The 22,829-nt window shown below is 41.3% G+C and overlaps 1 protein-coding gene across 4 annotated transcripts in view; it reads left to right on the forward strand.

Annotated features, from left to right (window-relative positions):
- The window catches only part of EOGT (EGF domain specific O-linked N-acetylglucosamine transferase), a 48,409-nt gene extending 41,152 nt beyond the window's left edge, over positions 1-7,257 (forward strand). For all 4 annotated transcript variants that reach the window (XM_066351100.1, XM_066351099.1, XM_066351098.1 and 1 more), the window contains 3 exons: positions 2,037-2,156; positions 4,223-4,325; positions 5,146-7,257. In XM_066351100.1, coding sequence (XP_066207197.1) covers positions 2,037-2,156; positions 4,223-4,325; positions 5,146-5,292 — 370 coding nt within the window. In that variant the 3' untranslated portion in view covers positions 5,293-7,257. The remainder of the gene's footprint in view (positions 1-2,036; positions 2,157-4,222; positions 4,326-5,145) is intronic.
- The last annotated feature ends 15,572 nt before the right edge of the window (positions 7,258-22,829 follow it).

Below are 22,829 nucleotides of genomic sequence, written 5' to 3' on the forward strand. Positions count from 1 at the left end.
TCTCATAACTGGCGATTCTGTGGTACATTCATCGGGGCAACTGCCGGCCCTTCCCCTGGCATCAGCTGGCATTCCTAGGCCAACCGAGGCACGCGTACCTCTTGCGAGACTAGGGTGCTGTTGCCTTCCCTTCCCTGTGGGTGTGGGGTTTTGTCCTAGTGTGAGAGAAAGCTTTCTAAAGAGAAGAAGCTGATTAAGAGGAAATTTGCTTTCCCTTAGTAGATTCAAGATAATTTTGTTTGTTTGTTTTTCTTGAGTAAGAAGGACTGGGGGTTTAATTCCATTATGTTTTTTTCCGAGTGTTATCCCCGCACCAGCATTCTTCCCAGACTCACGTCAGTGAGCTTCATGGGCACTGCCTTTGATTCAGAGTCTCCAACATTCAGTGTCTTGAATTCAAAGGACATTTTTACAGTGCTAACCTTCATAAAATTTTGGATTAGTTTGTTGCAAAGTCAAGAAAATGCTAGGTGGTATCAAGATAATTTTAGTTATTCAGATAGCACTGAATAAGTCAACTCACACTAGGAGGAATTAATTTTCTATTTTTTTTTTTCAGAGTCTTATTATTATTTTTTCATTTTTATTTTTTTTTATTTTTCTGAAGCTGGAAATGGGGAGGCAGTCAGACAGACTCCCACATGCGCCCGACCGGGATTCACCTGGCACACCCACCAGGGGGCGATGCTCTGCCCATCCGGGGCGTCGCTCTGTTGTGACCAGAGCCACTCTAGCGCCTGAGGCAGAGGCCATGGAGCCATCCCCAGCGCCCGGGCCATCTTTGCTCCAATGGAGCCTTGGCTACGGGAGGGGAGGAGAGAAACAGAGAGGAAGGAGAGGGGGAGGGGTGGAGAAGCAGATGGGCGCTTCTCCTGTGTGCCCTGGCGGGGAATCAAACCCGGGACTTCCGCACACCAGGCCGACGCTCTACCACTGAGCCAACCGGCCAGGGCTAATTTTCTATTTCTAAATATCACTTTATCATATTAAGGAAATAGTTTTCACTTTGGTGCTAATATACCATAATATCTTTTCAGCCTTTGCTTAATTTCACTTTTTCATAAAGAAAAAGCAGGTGTCAGGCTTAGAGCTTTGCCTTGCAATAATGTCTACCTACATTTAAATTACCATATTTTTCCCTCCATAAGACGCACAGGCATTTTCCCCTTTACTTTGGGGAGGGAGTGCATCTTATGGAGCAAAAAATATGGTATTTTATCAAATATTTTAACACAGCATTTGGTTCAGAATATTTTCTTATTTTTTTCCTTAAAACCCTAGGTGTGTTTTATAGTCAGGCACGTCTTATGGAGCGAAAAATACAGTATACTTTTTAGTTTGATTATATCTATTTTCACAGTTTTATTTATGCCATGTGTTACTGGTTTTTCATTTAGAACAACTATAAAAGTTTCAGTCTAAAATTAATGCATTTGTTTTTTTAAAAAGTGAGTTTAGCCTGACCAGGCAGTGGCGCAGTAGATAGAGCTTCGGACTGGGATGCGGCTGACCCAGGTTCGAGACCCCGAGGTTGCCAGCTTGAGCACGGGCTCATCTGGTTTGAGCGCAGGCTCCTCTGGCTTGAGCAAAAAGCTCACCAGCTTGGACCCAAGGTCGCTGGCTCGAGCAAGGGGTTACACGATCTGCTGAAGGCCCGCGGTCAAGGCACATATGAGAAAGCAATCAATGAACAACTAAGGTGTCGCAACATGCAACGAAAAACTAATGATTGATGCTTCTCATCTCTCCTTTCCTGTCTGTCTGTCCCTGTCTAGCCCTCTCTCTATCTCTGTCAAAAAAAGAAAAAAAAGAAAAAGAAAAAAGTGAGTTTATGTAGAAAAATAATACATTATTGACTCATTAAGTTAGTAAATACTGGAGTAGGCTTGAAATGAGCAAAAATAAAAAAATAATGGAATGTAATTTAAATCATGAAAGATATTTGTATAAATATCGTTATTGTGAATCATGAGCTTATCTCAGCATAATCCTGTCTCTCTTCTCTCCATCCATCCTTTGTCGTTCTGTGTTTCCAGGGAGCTTGGGTTTTTAGATCAGCTGAGGATCACCCACAACACGGACATATTTATTGGCATGCACGGAGCTGGTCTTACCCATTTACTTTTCCTTCCAGACTGGGCCGCTGTATTTGAACTGTAAGTATCTGGGGGGCAGTTTTACATTGAGGCAGCATGTAATGCTCGATGCATGCTGAGACTTCATCACTAGAGTAACAGAAGGCTTAATATTTAGTCATTCCAGGGAAGTCACATCATATAGGCATCTGAAAGAAAAAAGAACTAAAGGTAAACGTGTGAAGTGTTCAGCCTCTCAGTTCACATAGCGAGCCCACCCCCGCCCCCTCCAGTGTCTCGGCGGGAGACAGGAGACTGGGTTCTCACTCGGGCTCTTGCCTGTGCACCTCTCGCACTGAGCGACTCCCGCATGCACTCAGCGTGACCCCTGTGTTCAAAGAGAAGCTGTGTGCTGCTCACCCATGTTCACAGCAGCCATTGCAACAGCCAGAATGTGGAAACATCCCAAATGTCCATCAGGGGTGAACAGATAAACAACACGTGGTTGGTACACACAGTGGAATATTATTCAGCCTTGACAAGGAAGAAAATCCTGTCTGTCACCTGCTACCCACGGATGGACCGTGAGGACATTATGTGAATTGAAATAAGCCAGACACAAAAAGACAAATACTGTGTGATTTCACTTATATGAGGTCCCTAGAGTGGCCACATTCGTAGGAGGAGTTAGTGTTAATGAGTACACAGTGTAGGTTTCCAAGATGAGAAGTTCCAGAGATTGACTGCACAGCATACTTGCCACTCCTGAACTGGACACTAATACTGGTTAAGATGAAAAATTTTATGTAACGTGTTTTCTACCACAGTTTTTAAAAAGTGAGAGTAGGAGAGACTGTGTGTCTCAGAAGAGCAGAGCTTCTAGATGCTGGCCAACCACTCCGCCCCGTGCTCACTGATTCACACGTGGAACCTGAGCACCAGGGGGACGGTGACAGCCCTGGGGCTCCTCCCACTCAACAGGCCATGGAGACACGACCTCTCCCCCCATAATCCGCACCGCGCCTGTGTGCCTTTAGCTCCGACACACCACGTTACCAGGCTCCCCCTTTGCAGCCAAACATCTTGATTTTATGGTTCCACTTTAACAATGACTTGACTATTTAAACAGAAGATTGTTTAGAAAAACATCGTCATGAACTTTTGCATTATGTAAAAACAAAAAACATTTAAGAACATACATGTTAGACAAATAGCCATAATTGTAGATTCTGTCTCAAGTCTTCATTTCTGTTAAAGATAGCGAGGGAGGGAGGGAAAGATGGAAGGAAGGGGGAAGTAAAGAAGTGTAATTGAGAAATCTTAGGCCTGGGGTTCAGGAGGCCTGGGTTCAGTTTTTTATTTTTATTTTTGTGATAGAGACAGAGAGAGGGACAGATAGGGACAGACAGACAGGAAGGGAGAGATGAGAAGTATCAATTCTTCATTGCAGCACCTTAGATGTTGAGATTGCTTTCTCATACGTGCCTTGACCGGGGGGCTAGAGCAGAGTGAGTGACCCCTTGTTCAAGCCAGCAACCTTGGGCTCAAGCCAGTGACCTTGGGCTTCAAGCCAGCGACCATGGGGACATGTCTATGATTCTGCACTCAAGCGGGAGAGCTCGCGCAAACCTCAGTATTTCGAACCTGGGTCCTCTCTGTCCCAATCTGATCCTCTCCATTGTGCCACTGCCTGATCAGGCCTGGGTTCAGTTTTGCTTCACTAGATCTGACCTTGGAGTTGTTACCGACCCCAGATCTACTTCCATATGTGCAAAGACAGGTATTATGAGAAAATACCAGATTCTCAGTCACCCTGTTGATTAAGGTCAGTCTCCATTCCATTCTGTTTTTGCAAGTTAAGGTAATCTAGGTGTGAGAATATTTTAAAAACACAAGAGTGGGCAAAGTAGGTTTATAGTTGTTTGTATGGAAATAATACAACAATTAATATAGACACAAGAATAAACTCTTTCATGTACACACAACTGTAGACCTACTCTGCCCACCCTGTGCTCTCCCCTAACCTTGTCTACTGTTCACACACCTTTTGCAAGAACCCACTTGGAAAGTGCAGTTTCCCCCAGAGCGCTGTGGATTGGGGAAACTGCAGACAAAAGTCTCACGTGTGGATGCCCTTGGACCTTCAGGTACAACTGTGGAGATGAGCGCTGCTACCTGGACCTGGCCAGGCTCCGAGGCCTGTTCTACATCACTTGGCGAAGACAGAACAAAGTCTTCCCTCAAGACAAGGTGAAGCTTCAGGGCGGCACTCCCCTCGCCTTGCTCTTTAATTAAACTGTCTAGATGTTAATATGAAAATACTTATTGGCCTTCAAAGATGAATTGTTCTCTGGAATAGCGAGTTGTTCTATCTGCAAGTGGGAGGAAGAAGGAAATGATCCACTCTATCTGTAATGTTAATAAGACTTCATGAAATTTGGGCCTAGAAAGGTCTATTAAATTATGTATAGGAGGGATAAACAAACTGTAGACCAGCAAGCCCAATCTGTCCCACCACCTGTTTTTATTTTTAATTCTCTTTTCTTTTTATTTATTTACTTATTATTATTTTTTGTTTGTTTTTGTATTTAGTTTTCATAAATCAAGTTTTACTGGGACACAGTTGTGCTCCCTGTTTGTGTGTTATCTGTGGCTGCTTTGCCCTTCAGTGGCAGAACTGGGTAATTGTGACAGAGACTGTGTGGTCCACGGAGCTGAAAATACGTATCCTTGGACTTTCCTGAAAAAAGCTTGCTGACCTCCAGGCCCTGGCTGTGTAGCTCAGTTGGTTAGAGCATCGTCCCAACATGCCAGGGTTGCGGGTTCAATACTTACTTGGTCAGGACACACAAGAATCAACCAGTGAGGCACAAATGAATGGAGCAACAAATCGATGTTTCTTTGTCTCTGTCTCTCTCCCTTCCTCTCTCTATGAAAACCAATAAATAAAAATTTAAGAAAATTTGCTGACCACCGAGGTAGAGCGTGAATCAGGATAATTGCTTGTCCAGAGTAAAATAATTTTTTGTCCTCAGTTACTTACAGGTGTGTATTTTGTTTCTTTCTGCAGGGCCACCACCCAACTCTGGGGGAGCATCCGAAGTTTACCAACTACTCTTTTGATGTAGAAGAGTTTATGTACCTTGTCCTTCAGGCTGCAGATCATGTGTCACAACACCCAAAGTGGCCATTTAAGAGAAAACATGATGAGTTCTGAACGTGCTGAGTCTGTTTGCAGAAAGAGGGTGTTTGAACCTTCCAGTACCTACTGCCAGTTCAGCCAGCAGAACAACTGGTGTTTCTTAGTCCCAGATTATCTGTTTTATACCGAAACATGCCTTCAGGGTGATACTTATGGGTTTTATACTGTTTCAAGTGATTTTTGTGTTATTGCTATTTATCAGGATACTTTTTGCACTGAAAACTTGACTTTTTGTAGTTCAAAATTGGGCATGGGATTGCTGAGTAATTGAGCTTTCTTCTTAGGGATACCAAAATACTCAACTTCTTAAGCTTTAGAGTTGGTAAGTGTTTTTATACAATACCATGAGATTGTTAATTCTAGAAGCTTTCAACTAGTTTATATGTTTCAGTAAATTCACAATGGCTTTTATTTGCCATAATTTATTCATTACACTGTTTGTGGTAGGAAAGGAAAACATGCCCACCCCTGGTTGTAATTCTCAGTATCAAGCTTTGGCACCAAGTTCTAAATTAAGCAGTGTTACAAACAGGTCAGTTTTGCTCTGTCGGAGTCCAGACTAACTCCCACTGTATTTTCTGCTCTCTCTCCTCAGTCGACTGCGGGTTGTAGCCATCAAGAGCCTGAATGAACCATGCTGCTGTATTCATTTATATTCACACATTTAACATGCAAATCATGTTTTCTCAAAATGTGTTACATATGATAAGAACACATTAGACCATTCTTTAGGACTGTTGTGTGCACCTTCTAACTGGTTTGCATGGGCTGCTTAGCGGCAGAGAGCATTTCTGTGTCAGCCATGCTCCCCAGCGTGCATGCTCAGCTGCAGCATGTGTGCGTGCGCCTGTCAGCATGGAGGGACTCCAGTCTGTAGACTTCCGGTGAGCTGCATGAAGAGTGCATTTCCCTATAAAAAGACACCTGTGCGTCTTCCAATTCAAAATGAGAAAGAGACCATAAGAAAGTGCCATTTGAAAAGCATATCTGAAATGCATCCCTCTTTTGGAATGGGATTTATTTCTTACTGCTTATCAACTTTCTGTTTTGCAGTAAAAAACCATAGGTTTATTTTACTGCAAAACGTGATGTTTACATTTTATTAACAATTGATTAGTCTAATATAGAGACTAGTGACTTCTATTTTTTAAAGTCTACTTTAAAATTTAGATTGCAGCAGAGCTAAGAATTTGTTTCTATACATTTGAGTTATTAAAAAAATGTAACAGCAGTGACCCGAGAAACCTAAAATATTTATTATCTGAACCTTTATATAATAAGTGTGCTGTGTTAAGGGATTATGAACAGTCTTCTAGAGTTTAGGAACATTTATTAAAATAGCTAAAAATAAAATAGCACATTGATATAGAAATAGCTTTGATTTGGATCTTGAAATTGTGTAGAAATAATTACAGCACATGAGTTCTTAAACGGGTGGTATTGCTGTTCTTTGCGCAGAATGCTGGGTCCCCCAGGAAAAGCACTCCCGTGAAAGGAACGTAGAGGTGGTGTTGCACTTTTAGAGAGATAAACATCTGAAAAAATTATCTTCTTACCTCATTTCAAGAAGTATGTGGAAATGTGATTCTATTTACTGGCTACTCATACATGAGTGGTATTTTGCATTTAAGGAGAGAATATGTTTTATATAAACAAAGTACATTTGACCCTTTATGAAATTAACTTTTATCAGACTTTTATGGTAGCAAAAGCAAAATAAGTCTTCCAATGTTATAAAATTTACCATGTAAAGACTGCTCTTTTTATTGTCTTATTATTAAGAATGCATTTCATAGTTTCTACATTGGCGGTATGGCTTTGGAATAAGTTTTTCTATATTTTATTTGAATACCAGGCCACTTTCAAGTTTTCTGTGTCTGAATGTTATATGCTTACTTTCTGGCAATGTGGCAGCTCTAGATTATAAAAATTAAGTAGCTCTTTGATGAGGAATTCAGTTTAAATAAAATTTACACCTTACATTTATTTAGCAGTTTATTATATGATGCTTTCACAAATGTATTGCATAATCCTTAAAAAAATGACATAAGAACCACTGTTTCCATTTTTCTTTTTTTTTCTTTTTTTTTTTTATTAATTTTACTAGGGTGACATCAATAAATCAGGGTACATATGTTCAAAGAAAACATGTCCAGGTTATCTTGTCAATCAATTATGTTGCATACCCATCACCCAAAGTCAGATTGTCCTCCGTCACCTTCTATCTAGTTTTCTTTGTGCCCCTCCCCCTCCCCCTTTTCCTTTACCTGCCCCCCCCCCCTCCATAACCACCACATTCTTATCAATGTTTCTTAGTCTCGTTTTTATGTCCCACCTGCATATGGAATAATGCAGTTCTTGTTTTTTTCTGATTTATTTCACTTCGTATAATGTTATCAAGATCCCACCATTTTGTTGTAAATGATCCGATGTCATCATTACTTTTTTTTTTTTTAATAATTTTATTTTTTTAATGGGGTGACATCAATAAATCAGGATACATATATTCAAAGATAACAAGTCCAGGTTATCTTGTCGTTCAATTATGTTGCATACCCACCACCCAAAGTCAGATTGTCCTCTGTCACCTTCTATCTTGTTTTCTTTGTGCCCCTCCCCACCCCCTTTCCCTCTCCCATTCCCCCCCCCCCCCCGTAACCACCACACTCTTATCACTGTCTCTTAGTTTCACTATTATGTCCCACCTACGTATGGAATAATACAGTTCCTGGTTTTTTCTGATTTACTTATTTCGCTTCGTATAATGTTATCAAGATCCCACCATTTTGCTGAAAATGTTCTGATGTCAACATTTCTTATGGCTGAGTAGTATTCCATAGTGTATATGTGCCACATCTTCTTTATCCAGTCATCTATTGATGGGCTTTTTGGTTGTTTCCATGTCCTGGCCACTGTGAACAATGCTGCAATAAACATGGGGCTGCATGTGTCTTTACGTATCAATGTTTCTGAGTTTTTGGGATATATACCCAGTAGAGGGATTGCTGGGTCATAAGGTAGTTCTATTTTCAGTTTTTTGAGGAACCACCATACTTTCTTCCATAATGGTTGTACTACTTTACATTCCCACCAACAGTGGATGAGGGTTCCTTTTTCTCCACAGCCTCTCCAACATTTGCTATTACCTGTCTTGCTAATAACAGCTAATCGAACAGGTGTGAGGTGGTATCTCATTGCCGTTTTGATTTGCATTTCTCTAATAGCTAAAGAAGATGAGCATCTTTTCATATATCTGTTGGCCATTTGTATTTCTTCCTAGGAGAAGTGTCTATTCATATCCTCTTCCCATTTTTTTATTGGATTGTTTGTTTGTTTGTTGTTGAGTTTTATGAGTTCTTTGTATATTTTGGATATTAGGCCCTTATCTGAGCTGTTGTTTGAAAATATCATTTCCCATTTAGTTGGCTGTCTGTTTATTTTGTTATCAGTTTCTCTTGGTGAGCAAAAACTTCTTAGTCTGATGTAGTCCCATTCATTAATTTTTGCCTTCACTTCTCTTGCCTGTGGAGTCAAATTCATAAAATGTTCTTTAAAACCCAGGTCCATGAGTTGAGTACCTATGTCTTCTTCTATGTACTTAATTGTTTCAGGTCTTATGTTTAGATCTTTGATCCATTTTGAGTTAATTTTTGTACAGGGGGAGAGACTGGAGTCCAGTTTCATTCTTTTGCATGTGGCTTTCCAGTTTTCCCAGCACCATTTATTGAAGAGGCTTTCTTTTCTCCATTGTGTGTTGTTGGCCCCTTTATCAAAAATTATTTGACTATATATATGTGGTTTTATTTCTGGACTTTCTATTCTGTTCCATTGGTCTGATTGTCTATTTTTCTGCCAATACCATGCTGTTTTGATTGTCGTGGCCCTGTAATATAGTTTGAAGTCAGGTATTGTAATGCTCCCAGCTTCATTCTTTTTCTTTAGGATTGCTTTGGCTATTCGGGGTTTTTTATAGTTCCATATAAATCTGATGATTTTTTGCTCTATTTCTTTAAAAAACGTCATTGGAAGTTTGATGGGAATTGCATTAAATTTGTATATTGCTTTGGGTAATATAGCCATCTTGATTATATTTATTCTTCCTAGCCAAGAACAAGGTATATTCTTCCATCTCATTATATCTTTTTCGATTTCCCTTAACAATGGTTTATAGTTTTCATTATATAAGTCCTTTACATTCTTTGTTATGTTTATTCCTAAGTATTTTATTTTTTTTGTTGCAATCGTGAAGGGGATTATTCTTTTGAGTTCCTTCTCAGTTGTTTCATTGTTGGCATATAGAAAGGCTATTGACTTCTATATGTTAATTTTGTATCCTGCGACCTTACTGTATTGGCTTATTGTTTCTAGTAGTCTTTTTGTGGATTCTTTGGGGTTTTCGATGTATAGTATCATATCATCTGCAAAAAGTGATACCTTTACTTCTTCTTTTCCGATATGGATGCCTTTTATTTCTTTGTCTTGTCTGATTGCTCTGGCTAGAACCTCTAGTACCACATTAAATAAGAGTGGAGAGAGTGGACAACCCTGTCTTGTTCCTGATTTAAGGGGGAAAGCCTTCAGTTTAGTGCCATTTAATATGATGTTAGCTGATGGTTTATCATATATGGCCTTTATCATGTTGAGATATTTTCCTTCTATACCCATTTTGTTGAGAGTCTTAAACATAAAATTGTGTTGTATTTTATCGAAAGCCTTTTCTGCGTCTATTGATAAGATCATGTGGTTTTTGTTCTTTGTTTTGTTGATATGGTGTATTACGTTAACCGTTTTACGTATGTTGAACCATCCTTGAGATTCTGGGATGAATCCCACTTGATCATGATGTATTATTTTTTTAATATGTTGTTGTATTCGATTTGCTAGTATTTTGTTTAGTATTTTAGCATCTGTATTCATTAGAGATATTGGTCTGTAGTTTTCTTTTTTTGTGCCATCCTTGCCTGGATTTGGTATGAGGGTTATGTTGGCCTCATAAAATGTGTTTGGAAGTATTGCTTCTTCTTCAATTTTTTGGAAGACTTTGAGTAGAATAGGAACCAAGTCTTCTTTGAATGTTTGATAAAATTCGCTTGTATAGTCGTCTGGGCCTGGACTTTTATTTTTGGGGAGGTTTTTAATGGTTTTTTCTATTTCTTCTCTACTGATAGGTCTGTTTAGGCTTTCTGCTTCTGCTTGACTCAGTCTAGGAAGGTTGTATTGTTCTAGGAATTTATCCATTTCTTCTAGGTTGTTGAATTTAGTGGCATAAAGTTTTTCATAGTATTCTACAATAATTCTTTGTATATCTACAGTGTCCGTGGTGATTTCTCCTCTTTCATTTTGGATTTTGTTTATATGAGTTCTTTCTCTTTTTTCCTTGGTAAGTCTTGCCAAGGGTTTGTCAATTTTGTTGATCTTTTCAAAGAACCAGCTCCTTGTTCTATTAATTTTTTCTATAGTTTTTCTGTTCTCTAATTCATTTATTTCTGCTCTGATTTTTATTATCTCCTTTCTTCGGCTGGTTTTGGGTTGTCTTTGTTCTTCTTTTTCTAGTTCCTTAAGGTGGGAAGTTAAGTGGTTCACTTGGGCTCTCTCTTGTTTGTTCATATATGCCTGAAGTAATATGAACTTCCCTCTTATTACTGCTTTTGCTGCATCCCATAGATTCTGATATGTCGTATTGTCATTTTCATTTGTATATATCTTTTGATCTCTGCACTTACTTCTTCTTTGACCCATTCATTTTTTAAAAGTATGTTGTTTAGTTTCCACATTTTTGTGGGGGTTTTTTCCTCTTTTTTGCAGTTGAATTCTAGTTTCAAGGCTTTATGATCAGAAAATATGCTTGGTACAACTTCAATTTTTCTGAATTTGCTGATGTTTTTGTGGCCCAACATATGGTCAATTCTTGAAAATGATCCATGTACACTGGAGAAAAATGTATACTCTGTCACTTCGGGGTGAAATGTCCTATAGATGTCTATCATATCCAGGTGCTCTAGTGTTTTGTTTAAGGCCAATATATCTTTATTTATTCTCTGTTTGGATGACCGATCTAGAGCTGTAAGCGGTGTATTGAGTTCTCCAAGTATGATTGTATTTTTGTCAGTTTTTGTTTTAAGGTCAATAAGTAGCTGTCTTTTATATTTTGGTGCTCCTTGGTTTTGTGCGTATATATTAAGAATTGTTATGTCTTCTTGTTTCAGCATCCCCTTATTCATTATGAAATGACCATTTTTGTCTTTGAGTACTTTTGCTGTCTTGTAATCAGCATTATCAGATATGAGTATTTCTACGCCTGCTTTTTTTTTGGATGTTATTTGCTTGGAGTATTGTTTTCCCGCCTTTCACTTTGAATTTGTTTTTATCTTTGTTGCTTAGATGAGTTTCTTGAAGGCAGCATACAGTTGGATTTTCTTTTTTAATCCATTCTGCTACTCTGTGCCTTTTTATTGGGGAGTTTAATCCATTTACATTTAGTGTAATTATTGACACTTGTGAGTTCCCTATTGCCATTTTATACATTGCTTTCTGTTAGTTTTGTGTCTTGTTTGATTCTTCTCTTTTGTTTTTCTATCTTTTGTTTTTGTTTGATTGTATTCCATATGTTTTTCCTCTGTTGCTATCTTTTTTAAGTCATATGCTTCTATGGTAGTTTTTTCAAGGGTGATTACCATTAAGTAATGAAAAAGGGTTCCTACCCTGTTCATTGTAGTACACTATCTTGTGAGTACTTTTGCACTCCATCGTCCTTTGCTGCTGTTAATCTCTGTCCTCTCCCTTTTTTTTGTTGTTGCTGTCACAGTTTAAATTTGGTTTTATTGTGTTCTTGGTGGAGCTTTTACTTGTGGTTTTGTTTTGTTTTGTTCTTTGTATCTGGTTGGAAAACCCCCTTTAGTAATTCCTGGAGTGGGGGTTTTCTGATGATAAATTCCCTTATCCTTTCTGTATTTATGAATGTTTTTATTTCTCCTTCATATTTGAAGGATAGCTTAGATGGGTATAGTATTCGTGGTTGAAAGTTCCTCTCTTTCAGGACTTTAAATATTGGGGTCCACTCTCTTCTAGCTTGTAGAGTTTCTGCTGAGAAATCTGATGATAATTTAATGGGCCTTCCTTTATATGTTGTATTCTTCTTTTCCCTGGCTGCCTTGAAAATTTTTTCTGTGTCATTGGTTTGTGCCAATTTCATTATGATGTGCCTTGGAGTAGGTTTGTTGGGGTTAAGAAAACTCGGAGTTCTGTTTCCTGCTTGAATTTGAGGCTTTAGTTCTTTCCACAGGCTTGAGAAGTTCTCATCTATTATTTGTTTGAATATGTTCTCGACTCCATTTTCTCTCTCTTCTCCCTCTGATATACCTATTATTCTTATGTTATTCTTTTTGATGAAGTCAGACAATTCCTGTAGGGCTTTCTCATTTTTTAAAATTTTTGAGTCTCTTTCTTCTTCTCTCTGTTGTGCCTCAAGTTGCTTGTCTTTTGTTTCACTAATCCTACCTTCTATCTGGCCTGTTCTATTTAGCTAAGCTTGTTACCTCGTTTTTCAGCTCATGAATTGAGTTTTTCATCTCTGTTTGATTTGTTTTTACAATTTCAATTTCCTTGGTAATATATTCTTTGTGTTCATTGAGTTGTTTTCTGAGCTCCCTAAATTGCCTTTCTGTGTTTCTGAGTATTTTTAGGATTTCTATTTTAAATTTTCTGTCATTTAGCTCCAAGGTTTCCAATATATTAATTTTTTTCTCCATAGATTTTCCCTCATCTATCTTTGCTACCTTTCTGTCTTTTGTAACCCTGATATTCAATTTCCTTTTCCTTAATGGCAGCTGAGGGAGGTTTTGTTGATAGTATTAATGAGAATTAATAAAGAATAAAAAGTTAAAAATAATAAAAATAATAAAAAAATTATTATCCCCCCCCCCCTTTTTCTTTTCCTCTCCTCTCCTCTCCCCTCCTTCTTCAGAAAATCTTCTGGTGAACTGTGAATTATATTGTGCTAAATAGAACAAAAACTACCTATAATGGAGGGCCTGAGTTGGGGAGAAGTTATAAAGGGTCAAAAAAGGAGGTATGGACCCACAAAATGCAAAAAAGGAAAAAATTTGGGTCAAGAATAAAATGATTTGCTTTAGGTGATGGTTGACTAAGAGATATGATGAGAGGAATAAGAGGGAAACAGGAAAAAGGGGGAAAAATTTAAAAATTACTCTTGTATTTAGTGGAGCAAGAACTAGATAAAATGGAGAGCCAGGGTTGGAAGCACTGCTAGTGAGTTAAAAAAGCGAAGTAAAAAAGCCCCAAAGTGCCACAAAGAAAAATTTGAGTCCCAGATAAAGTAATTTGTTCATGATTGAGGATTGAATGAGAGGAAAAGTAAAGGAGAAAAGAAGAAACTAATATAGAGGGAGGAAAAAAAAAAGAAAGAGGAAAACACAAAAAGAAGAAAAAAGAATAAAAGGAGAGAGAGAGAGTTAAGGGTTTTGGAGTGCAACCCTCATAGAGAGAGGAAGAAGAAAGAAAAGATAATGGGAGATGTAACACTTATGGGTAGTGTAGTTCAAGGAGAGGAGAGAGGAAGACCGGCAGAGAAATGACCAAATTGGAAGAGGAAGAAAAGAAGAGAACCGAACAAATATAATAAAATGGGATAGGTTATAAAGTCTGTGGATTATTCTTGATTTTGAGAGGTTATCTTCTTGCTTTTTCTTTTCTCTCCCTCTTCCTGGTCGGTGACTCTGTACCCCGGGTTCTGCCCCTGTGGCACGCTTAGGTAGAGGTTTGCAGTTGATAAGTCTCTATGGCGATGTCATATATTGTGCTTCAGTCTTGTTGGCAGTCGAGGCTCATTAGCATTTGCAGGCTCTGCCAATGAGAGAGTCCGTATTCCCGGAGTTTCTCTCCTAGTCTTTCCTTCCTGAATTAGCAGCCTGATGATCCAGCTATGGGGTTACTGCTGCCTCTGCCTGGAGAGTAAGAGGCTCAAAGAGCTGGCAAATCCCCACTCTACTCCCACTCAGTGCAGGGCTCTGGGTAAGGCTCAATCAGTCAGAGCCGTTAGTATAATCAGGTGGGGCTTCGGCCCACACAAAGACCTCTGGCTCTGCCCCTCTGTCCGGGAACATGGGCGCCCACTCCCGGGGGAATCTCTCACCCACTATCTGTGCTCACTGACCAGGATATCCTGCCAGCCGCCTCTCACTCTGAGTGAGGCGCCCCGTCCACACGGAAAAGTTCAAGCGTAGGGAATTTTTCTCCCGCTCAGTCCCTGTGTGCTGCTTTTTGGGGCACAGGGGCGACCTCAAGACTCCGGTTTTGGCCCACAGAAAGGCCTCTGACTCTGCCCCTCTGTCCTGGAACACGGGCGCCCACTCCTGGGCCGCTTGGAGGAATCTCTCGCCCACTATCTGTGCGTGCCGACCAGGAGATCGGGGCGGATGGCTGTCCCAAGTGCCTTTCTTTGGATTTGGCGCGAGCGTTAGCTTGTATTGCCTGGGTTGCTACAAGCACAGTTTTTCCTCGGCTTGGATGTCCGTGCCGCAGCCTGGTTTGGACTTTTGTGCCGCAGTCTGGTTCTATTCACACCCTATGCCCGCCTTAGTTCCTATACTATCAGTTCCCAGTGAAAGCAGCCCTTATTTAGGTTAGTGAGGAAGGCGGAGTGTTTCTTCCTCCTTATTTCCTTCGGGGTTGATTATATATTTAGTCAATTTTTCGCTCAATCATACCTTTGGGTTTAGTGTGGAACTTCTGGAGGCTCCAAGGATAGATTTTTCTGTCTCTGGTTGAAGATCTTGTTGAATTTTTGAAGAGATTTATCGGTATCACTCCTTATGGCGCAATTTCTCTGATGTTCCATTTTTCTTTTGAAGAAAAGCAGATGCTATTTAAGGATCCCCAAAGATCTCAGGTCTTCTGTGTCCACACCACAGTCTTCTGTTCACTCACGTGCTCACTCAGTACAGGTTGATTGAGCAATTACTATGTACCAGTCACTGTTCTAGGTTCTGGGGATACAGTAGTGAGAAGAACAGGAGAGAACGTCCTTGCCCTCACAGAGCTTGCATTCTGGTGAAGGAGACAGATAACGAACAACATGAATAAGTAAGATGTGCTGTGTGTGAGGTGCTGATACATGCCGTGGAGGAACTAAAGCAGGGATGAGGGATGTAGAGCTCTGTTGTGAGGTAGTTTGATAGGCTTAACTGGTGGGTCAGGGAAGTCTCACCAAGGCAGTATTTGAGATAAGATTTGAAGTTGGTGAGGAAGGAAGCAATGCAATAACTGGGCAGAGAGCATTCAGTGAGAGAAGAGGACAAGAAAAGGCCCTGAGGCAGGAGCATGCCTGGCATGTTTGAGGAGTGGCAAGGCAACCAGTGCCACTGGAGTGGTTGTGGGGCAGAGGAGTAGGAGAGGAGGTCCAAAAGGTAATGAGTCTGGTGCTGATGGCAAGGCTTTGCTTCTGATAAGATGGGGATCCTTGAAGGGATCTTAACAAAGGAGTCCCCTTGAGCAGGGCACTCACTGTTACACTGGGAATGTACTGCAGAGGGATGTGTTAGGTCATGTGCTCTGGCAAACACTCTGTGAGGGAGACTTGTATGTGGGTCATTTATTGAGGGGGAGGTATGATCATGATCAACACTGAGTTAGGAAGGGGCCCAGGCTTGGGCCCAGGAAGCGATAGACATTCCATGCAGTAGCAGTGAAGCCTCAGCAGGAGAGGTGTAGAGCGGGGTGGTTCTTCAGAAGGGTCCCCCAGTGAGGTGGGAGATCTTCATATTAATGAATGTTGAATATTCCCATCCCCACTGAGGGCTGTAACCTTCGGCAGGTTGCTCCCTTCAGCTGGGGTCAAGTCCTGCAGAGAAGCTCGGCTGTGGGCCAGTGACCAGGGACACTGGGGGTCCTGGTGGCCCACTGCAGTATCCACTGCAGGGCAGGGGCAGTCCATTCCACTATGTGCATCTCTGCCTGCCAACTGAAGGTTAGATCTAAAAAAAAGCTTCACTTGAGTCAGGTTGTATTTGTTTCTTAGACGATGTCATGTACTTCATATTGTAGAGGGTTAGACCACTATTTTTCTTTCTTTCTTTTTCAAATTCTATTTAGAAAATTAAATTTAATGGGGTGACATTGATCAATAAGAGTACATAGGTTTCAGGTAAACATCTCTATAACATTTGAACTGTTGATTGTATTGTGTGCCCATCACCCCAAGTCAAATAATTTTCTATCACCGTATATTTGTCCCTCTTTACCCCCCCCCCCCCCCGCCCAGCCCCTTTCCCCTGGCAGCCACCTCACTTTTATCTGTTAAACCACTGTTTTTCAACTGCTGGTCCACAGACATGCTTTTCCACCAGAAATTTCCTGCCTGTCCCCAAAAGAGTTAACCACCCTGATGTGGTATGACGAGGACAGACCCAATAATTGGACTCGAATTTGCTTATGCTCAGGTGATTGCCACTTATCAGCCTGTGTCATCGATGGAAATACTATTGATGTTGTCTTAGATGTCTTTGGAAATTGTACACCATGCAGAGCATTTACAAATCATGTGCAATAGACAAAAAGCATTTGGACAAACTTATGTATTGTAGTATTCAATGCTACATAGACGCTACACAGAAGATGTAGAAATGTTTCCACTTTTCCAAGACTTTGATTGCTGCAGACATCAACTAGCAATTCATATTTAATATAATAAGTCAACACTTAAGAGCATTAATTCAAAACTTTGACCATTATTATCCTGAAATTGAGGATCCCTGTAAAGGTTACTTTCGGATTAATAGCCCATTCATGGAAGATAGCAACTCCTGCTCTCTTAACCACTGTGAAAAAGAAAAACTGGTAGATTTATCTACTGATATCATTCTGGTGTCCAAACATAAAATGCAGTCATTGTCACAATTTGGGATATCACTGGGAGAAGAATACCCATCTCTTAATTACAAAGCTATTAAATTTTTAATCACATTTTCTAGTATCTACTTGTGGAAGAAGACTTTCTCAACCCCATCACTAATAAAAACCAAACAGAAACCAAATGGATGTCAATGCAGCGCTTCCTCTTTTGGAAACAGAACTGCAGCCTTGGTTATCAAGTGTTCTTGCAAGAAGCAACAGCGGATATCCCACTATTTTCACCAGTTCCCAAGTATAAAAATGTTGAAAACCACTGGGTTAGATCCAACTAGGTGGGACACATGTTCTCTCTTTCATAAAATTGTTGCCCCAAATCTTTAAAAATGCAGGATCCAGCCTGACCAGGTGGTAGTGCAGTGGGTACAGTGTAGACCTGGCACACCAAGGACCCAGGTTTGAAACCCCAAGGTTGCCGGCTAGAGCACAGGCTCACCAGCTTGAGTATGGGATCATAGACATGACCCCATGGTCGCTGGCTTGAGCCCAAAGGTTGCTGGATTGAAGCCCAAGGTTGCTAGCTTGAGCCCGAAGTCACTGGCTTGAGCCCGAGGTCACTGGCTTGAGCAAGGGGTCACTGGCTGTGCTGTAGTCCCCTACTCAAGGCACATATGAGAAAGCAATCAATGACCAACTAAGGTGCTGCAACTATGAGATGAAGCTTCTCCTCTCCCTTCCTGTCTGTCTGTCTCTGTTTCTCTGTCTCTCTCTCAAAAAAAGAAGAATCGTTCTTATACTGGATGTTTAAACAGAGCAGAGAGGTTAAGGAACTTTCTCAAAGCCACACAGCTAGTAAGTAAAAGATGGATTGGAGAAGTTTCTTCACAAAGGAATTTAAAGTTAAACAGGGAAGTTGACAAGTGATGTAGGAAGGATGGGAAGTAAAGAAGAGAGAAGTTATTTGGGGAAAGAGGAAATAGAGAAAATAGCCCTGGAGTTAGGCCCCTTCTTGTGATTACAAATAGTTTTCTTTGAAACATAGTAAATGACTTGATTTTACAAAAAAATTTTAATTTATTGATTTTAGAGAGAGGAAAGGGGAGGAGAGAGAAACACTGACTTGCTGTTCCCATTGATGCATTCATTGGTTGATTCTTGTGTGTACCCTGATGGGGGTCCAACCTACAACCTTGGCATATTGGGACACTGCTCTAACCAACTGAAACACTAAGCCAGGGCCCAATACATGCTTCTTTTCTCCCTCCTTCCCTCCCTCCCTTCCTCCCTTCCTCCCTTCCTTTCTTTCCAGATTTTATGTGTTGATTTTTAGAGAGAGGGGACAGAGAGAAGCGGGGGGGGGGGGAGAAGCGAGATTTATCAACTCTAGTTGTTTCTCTATGTGCCCTGACCGGACAAGCCTGGGTTCGAACCAGGGACCGCAGCATTCCACGCCCCATTCACTGCACCCCCGCAGTGCAGGGCATGAATACTTGGTTTTGAAACTAAGCATGTATAAACAAATCAGCTCAGGTATAACTGCCCCAGAGAAACCAGTTGTTTAACATAGTCTGTTCCCAACCAATAGCTACTGCCAGACACTACTAATTTTCTTCTGTTTTAGGTTATCAGGGCATATCAAAAGTTGTATGGCTTTGACGGGAATGCACATTTTGACCACAAGATGACAGTCGAGCCCTTCCAAGTGGCCTCTGTGGCCCGAACCCTGGTGTACTAATTCCCATTGCAGATAGATTCCAGGGACTGAACACCAGCAATAAGCCTTGCTTCTTTGTGGGATGGATTTTTTCATTCCTGATTTTAAGGAAGTAGAGAAATTATCATGGAATTTTTTTCTCCTTGAAATGTGCAATTTCTTAGCCAATAGATGAAGCCTACGTAAGAAACCTATGTAAGAGGCTTCCTGGAGCATCTGACCTCAGGAAGCTGATTTTTAGTGACAGCATCTGTGTAATGGTGTGCAAAAACATTTTCTTGGTATGGGAGCTCTATTTGAGGGTCACCGATAGCACAACAGCTCCTCAGTTATTTTAATGAGCAAACTTCCTTCTTGTACCGGCTTCACAGGCCATGGCCTGTGCTGTGTCTGTTACCATTCAGTCCGAGGAGACCGGAAGTGTGAGCAGAGGAGTTCCCTGAAGGTTAGACCGCCGAGAATTGTGCAGCATTAATTAAGGCATGCTTCTCAGCATAAACAAAGGAGGGTTACTACTGAGTCTTTACATATGACCTAGTGCACACCAACTAAGTATGTGGTATCATTTATTCTTCACAACCTGGAGTTGCAGAATTTTAGAATGTTTTGTTGAAAGGGTTTGTTGACTGCCCACTAGTAACAGGCATTTCCATACCATAGGAGGGCAGGTTTCTATGAGAGACGTAGTGTGAACTAAAGGAATCAGCTGTAGAAGTCGGAGAGCCCTGGTTTCTTAGCCTCACCACACATAAGCTGTATGATTGTGCCCTTGTTACCTAAACTCATGGAGCTGCAGTTTTCTTACCTGTAAACTAGTGATAGTGATACCTAGTATATTTATCTTATCTAGTATGAGCTCTAGAGTCTGGGCAGCACTTAAATTCTGATCTCTAGACCTCTCCCCAGACCAAGTAAATCAGACTCTCTAGGGGTACAGTCGGCTCACTCTATTTAGCTAAATGTCTCCCAGTGGTTCCAGTGCACAGGAGTCGGAACTGCTGGTTTAGGAAACAGCAACAAAGCTGGTGGCCCAAGACAATTCATGAGGTCCAAGTCAGCACTTGTTAAAGTATGTCCCACTAGGTATCAATAAGACGTCCCATAAAATACATTTTAACTTGACAATGCTGCTTCGAGCCAAGTTAAACCGTTGTTTATCGCGGACATCTCGGCACCTTGCATACACTGCTGTGCCTGGTGAGTCTCTAACAGGAAGATGGAATCTGTGCTGCTTCCTAATTTACTTGATGACTGGATCTTTTCCCAAGGAGCATGAGGGTCAGTGTTGCAAGAACCTCCTCTAGGCAGGCTTCCTCTGAAGAAGAGGAATCAGGCAGCACTTTCCCAAGAAGATGCTCCAGTCAGTTGTACCTGTTTGTGAGTGAAATCGACCATGCTACCTGGTCACAGTTGATTGCATTTAAGGTCAACAGCTGAGACAAAGTCTATCCAATCAGGAGGCTGCAAGATAAAGGGTAAATAAAGGACCCATCCAGATCCCTCCCACAGAGACATGGAGGTGAGACGCAAGGTTCCCAGGCGGCTACTGCTGCCTTGCTTGCATTGGGAGGACTCTGCTCCATGAGACCATGTGTGCATTCAGCTCATGAACTGGGTTTTCTCAAACTTGCAGCCTGAGAGAATCTAACGGACACAGCTAAGCCCACACTCCAGGTGTGATTTTCTCCACAGCACACCATGGAGATGGAAGGGCTTTGACCAGGTCCTTTTACCCTAAGTTTAATGCCATCCAGCCAATCAGTAGGTAAGTAAAAAGTAATTGTCGTTTCCAGAGAAGTCTGAAAAATAAACGGCAGGGACCCAATTCTGTTGAGATGCCTACAGAGTTGGATGGAAAGCTAAGCTGTGCAGAGTGTTGAATAAGGTGCCAGCAAAGTCAGGTCACTTGCATATGAGGCAGTTGGATGAGAGATCAGCAAGTAGGAGACAGAGTTAGAGGTGCATGTTGCACGTCCCTGAAGGGAACCTGCAGTGAAAGTGGTGTGGGCATGCAAATAAAGCTGCCGGCAGTATGGAGGTGACAGGAGTCCTAGACACACGCTGGACAGACCTCTGGCGGCAGGGAGAGGCCGGGATTGCCTGTGGAAAGCCAGAGAAAGAGAAGGGAAATGGCAGAAAGAAGAAACAAATCCACACCAGAGCAACCCTTCACACTGTCAAGGCAGGCGGCAGTGGGCAGGAGGGCGGGCAGGAGGGCAGGAGGGCGGGAGGGCAGGCAACAGGCTGGAAGGCGGAAGGGCAGCGGGCAGTGGGCAGGAGAGCACTGATTTCCAGGGAGAGTGTTTCTGTGCTGATGGAAAATGGTGAATCCTCTAGAACAGGGGTCCCCAAACTACGGCCCACGGGCCCCTGAGGCCATTTATCCAGCCCTCGCCGCACTTTCGAAAGGGGCACCTCTTTCATTGGTGGTCAGTGAGAGGAGCATAGTTCCCATTGAAATACTGGTCAGTTTGTTGATTTAAATTTACTTGTTCTTTATTTTAAATATTGTATTTGTTCCAGTTTTGTTTTTTTACTTTAAAATAAGACATGTGCAGTGTGCATAGGGATTTGTTCGTAGTTTTTTTATAGTCCGGCCCTCCAATGGTCTGAGGGACAGTGAACTGGCCCCCTGTGTAAAAAGTTTGGGGACCCCTGCTCTAGAGAAATATCTTTGTCTAAAGATCATTTTGTTCAAAAGCTGGGGATATTCAGCAACTATCTGAGAGAGATTTTACACAAGTTGCTTTTCCAAGTGTTTATGGTTCATCTTGTGAAAATGGGACCAGGAGTTTCCCTTTACCAGTTTAGAAGGATGTCACCAGTGGGGGGATTTATCCAGTTCCCACTGGTTCAGCAGAAATGATACTTAAATTTTTGTTGAGTTTGGCGACCCTATTGTTAAAATGGCACTTGTAATCAGAGTTCTTTCTAAGGTGGGCACCTGGGCAGCTGCCTAATGTGGAAATCACAAATTTACATTCCTTTCTCTTTTTTTTTTCTTTTTTATTTTTATTTATTCATTTTAGAGAGGAGAGAGAGAGAGAGAGAGAGACAGAGAGAGGAGAGAGAGATGGGGGGAGGAGCTGGAAGCATCAACTCCCATATGTGCCTTGACCAGGCAAGCCCAGGGTTTCAAACCGGTGACCTCAGCATTTCCAGGTCGACGCTTTATCCACTGCGCCACCACAGGTCAGGCTCCTTTCTCTTTTTTAACGTTCATCTGTGTAACAGCATATTGTAAGCACCTATAGTAATGTTCATTCTGTCCATAGGTAAAAAACAATTGCAAGTGAGGACGCCAATAAAGAAGCAATATGGAAATACCTTAAATAACAGTTTTATTATTTTTTTTCAGGTATTACTTAGTATTTTTTCATTAATATTTTAAAACTCTTTCTTATCACAGAATCTAGTTTTGTGTACCTCTTTTATTGTTCTTATTTAAGTATAAATGCATGAAACAATTAACTACCTTTCTGTATAATGTTTTCTTTTTTTTCTTTTCTTGTGAGAGGGACAGGCAGGCAGAAAGAGAAAGATGAGAAGCATCAATTCTTCGTTGCAGCTCCTTGGTCTCCTTAGTTGTTCATTGATTGCTTTCTCATATGTGCCTTGTCCGGGGGGCAGCAGAGTGAGTGACCCCTTGCTCAAGCCAGCGATTTTGGGCTCAAGACAGTGACCTTGGGCTTCAAACCAGCAATCTTTGAGCTCAAGCCAGTGACCATGGGTTCATGTCTATGATCCCATTCTCAAGCCAGTGACCCGGCACTCAAGCCAGATGAGCCCACGCTCAAGCTGTCAACTTTGGGTTTTGAACCTGGGTCCTCTGCATCCCAGTCCATTGCTCTATTCACTGCACCACCACCTGGTCAGGCGGTATATTATTTTCTTATGCTTAAAATGATTATTTGGTCAGAGAACTGGTTGTTAAATTATTTGAATCCCACCACTTGATGTCACTAGGTCTGCT

The sequence above is a fragment of the Saccopteryx leptura genome, chromosome 10, assembly GCF_036850995.1.
Source record: "Saccopteryx leptura isolate mSacLep1 chromosome 10, mSacLep1_pri_phased_curated, whole genome shotgun sequence".
NCBI lineage: Eukaryota > Metazoa > Chordata > Mammalia > Chiroptera > Emballonuridae > Saccopteryx > Saccopteryx leptura.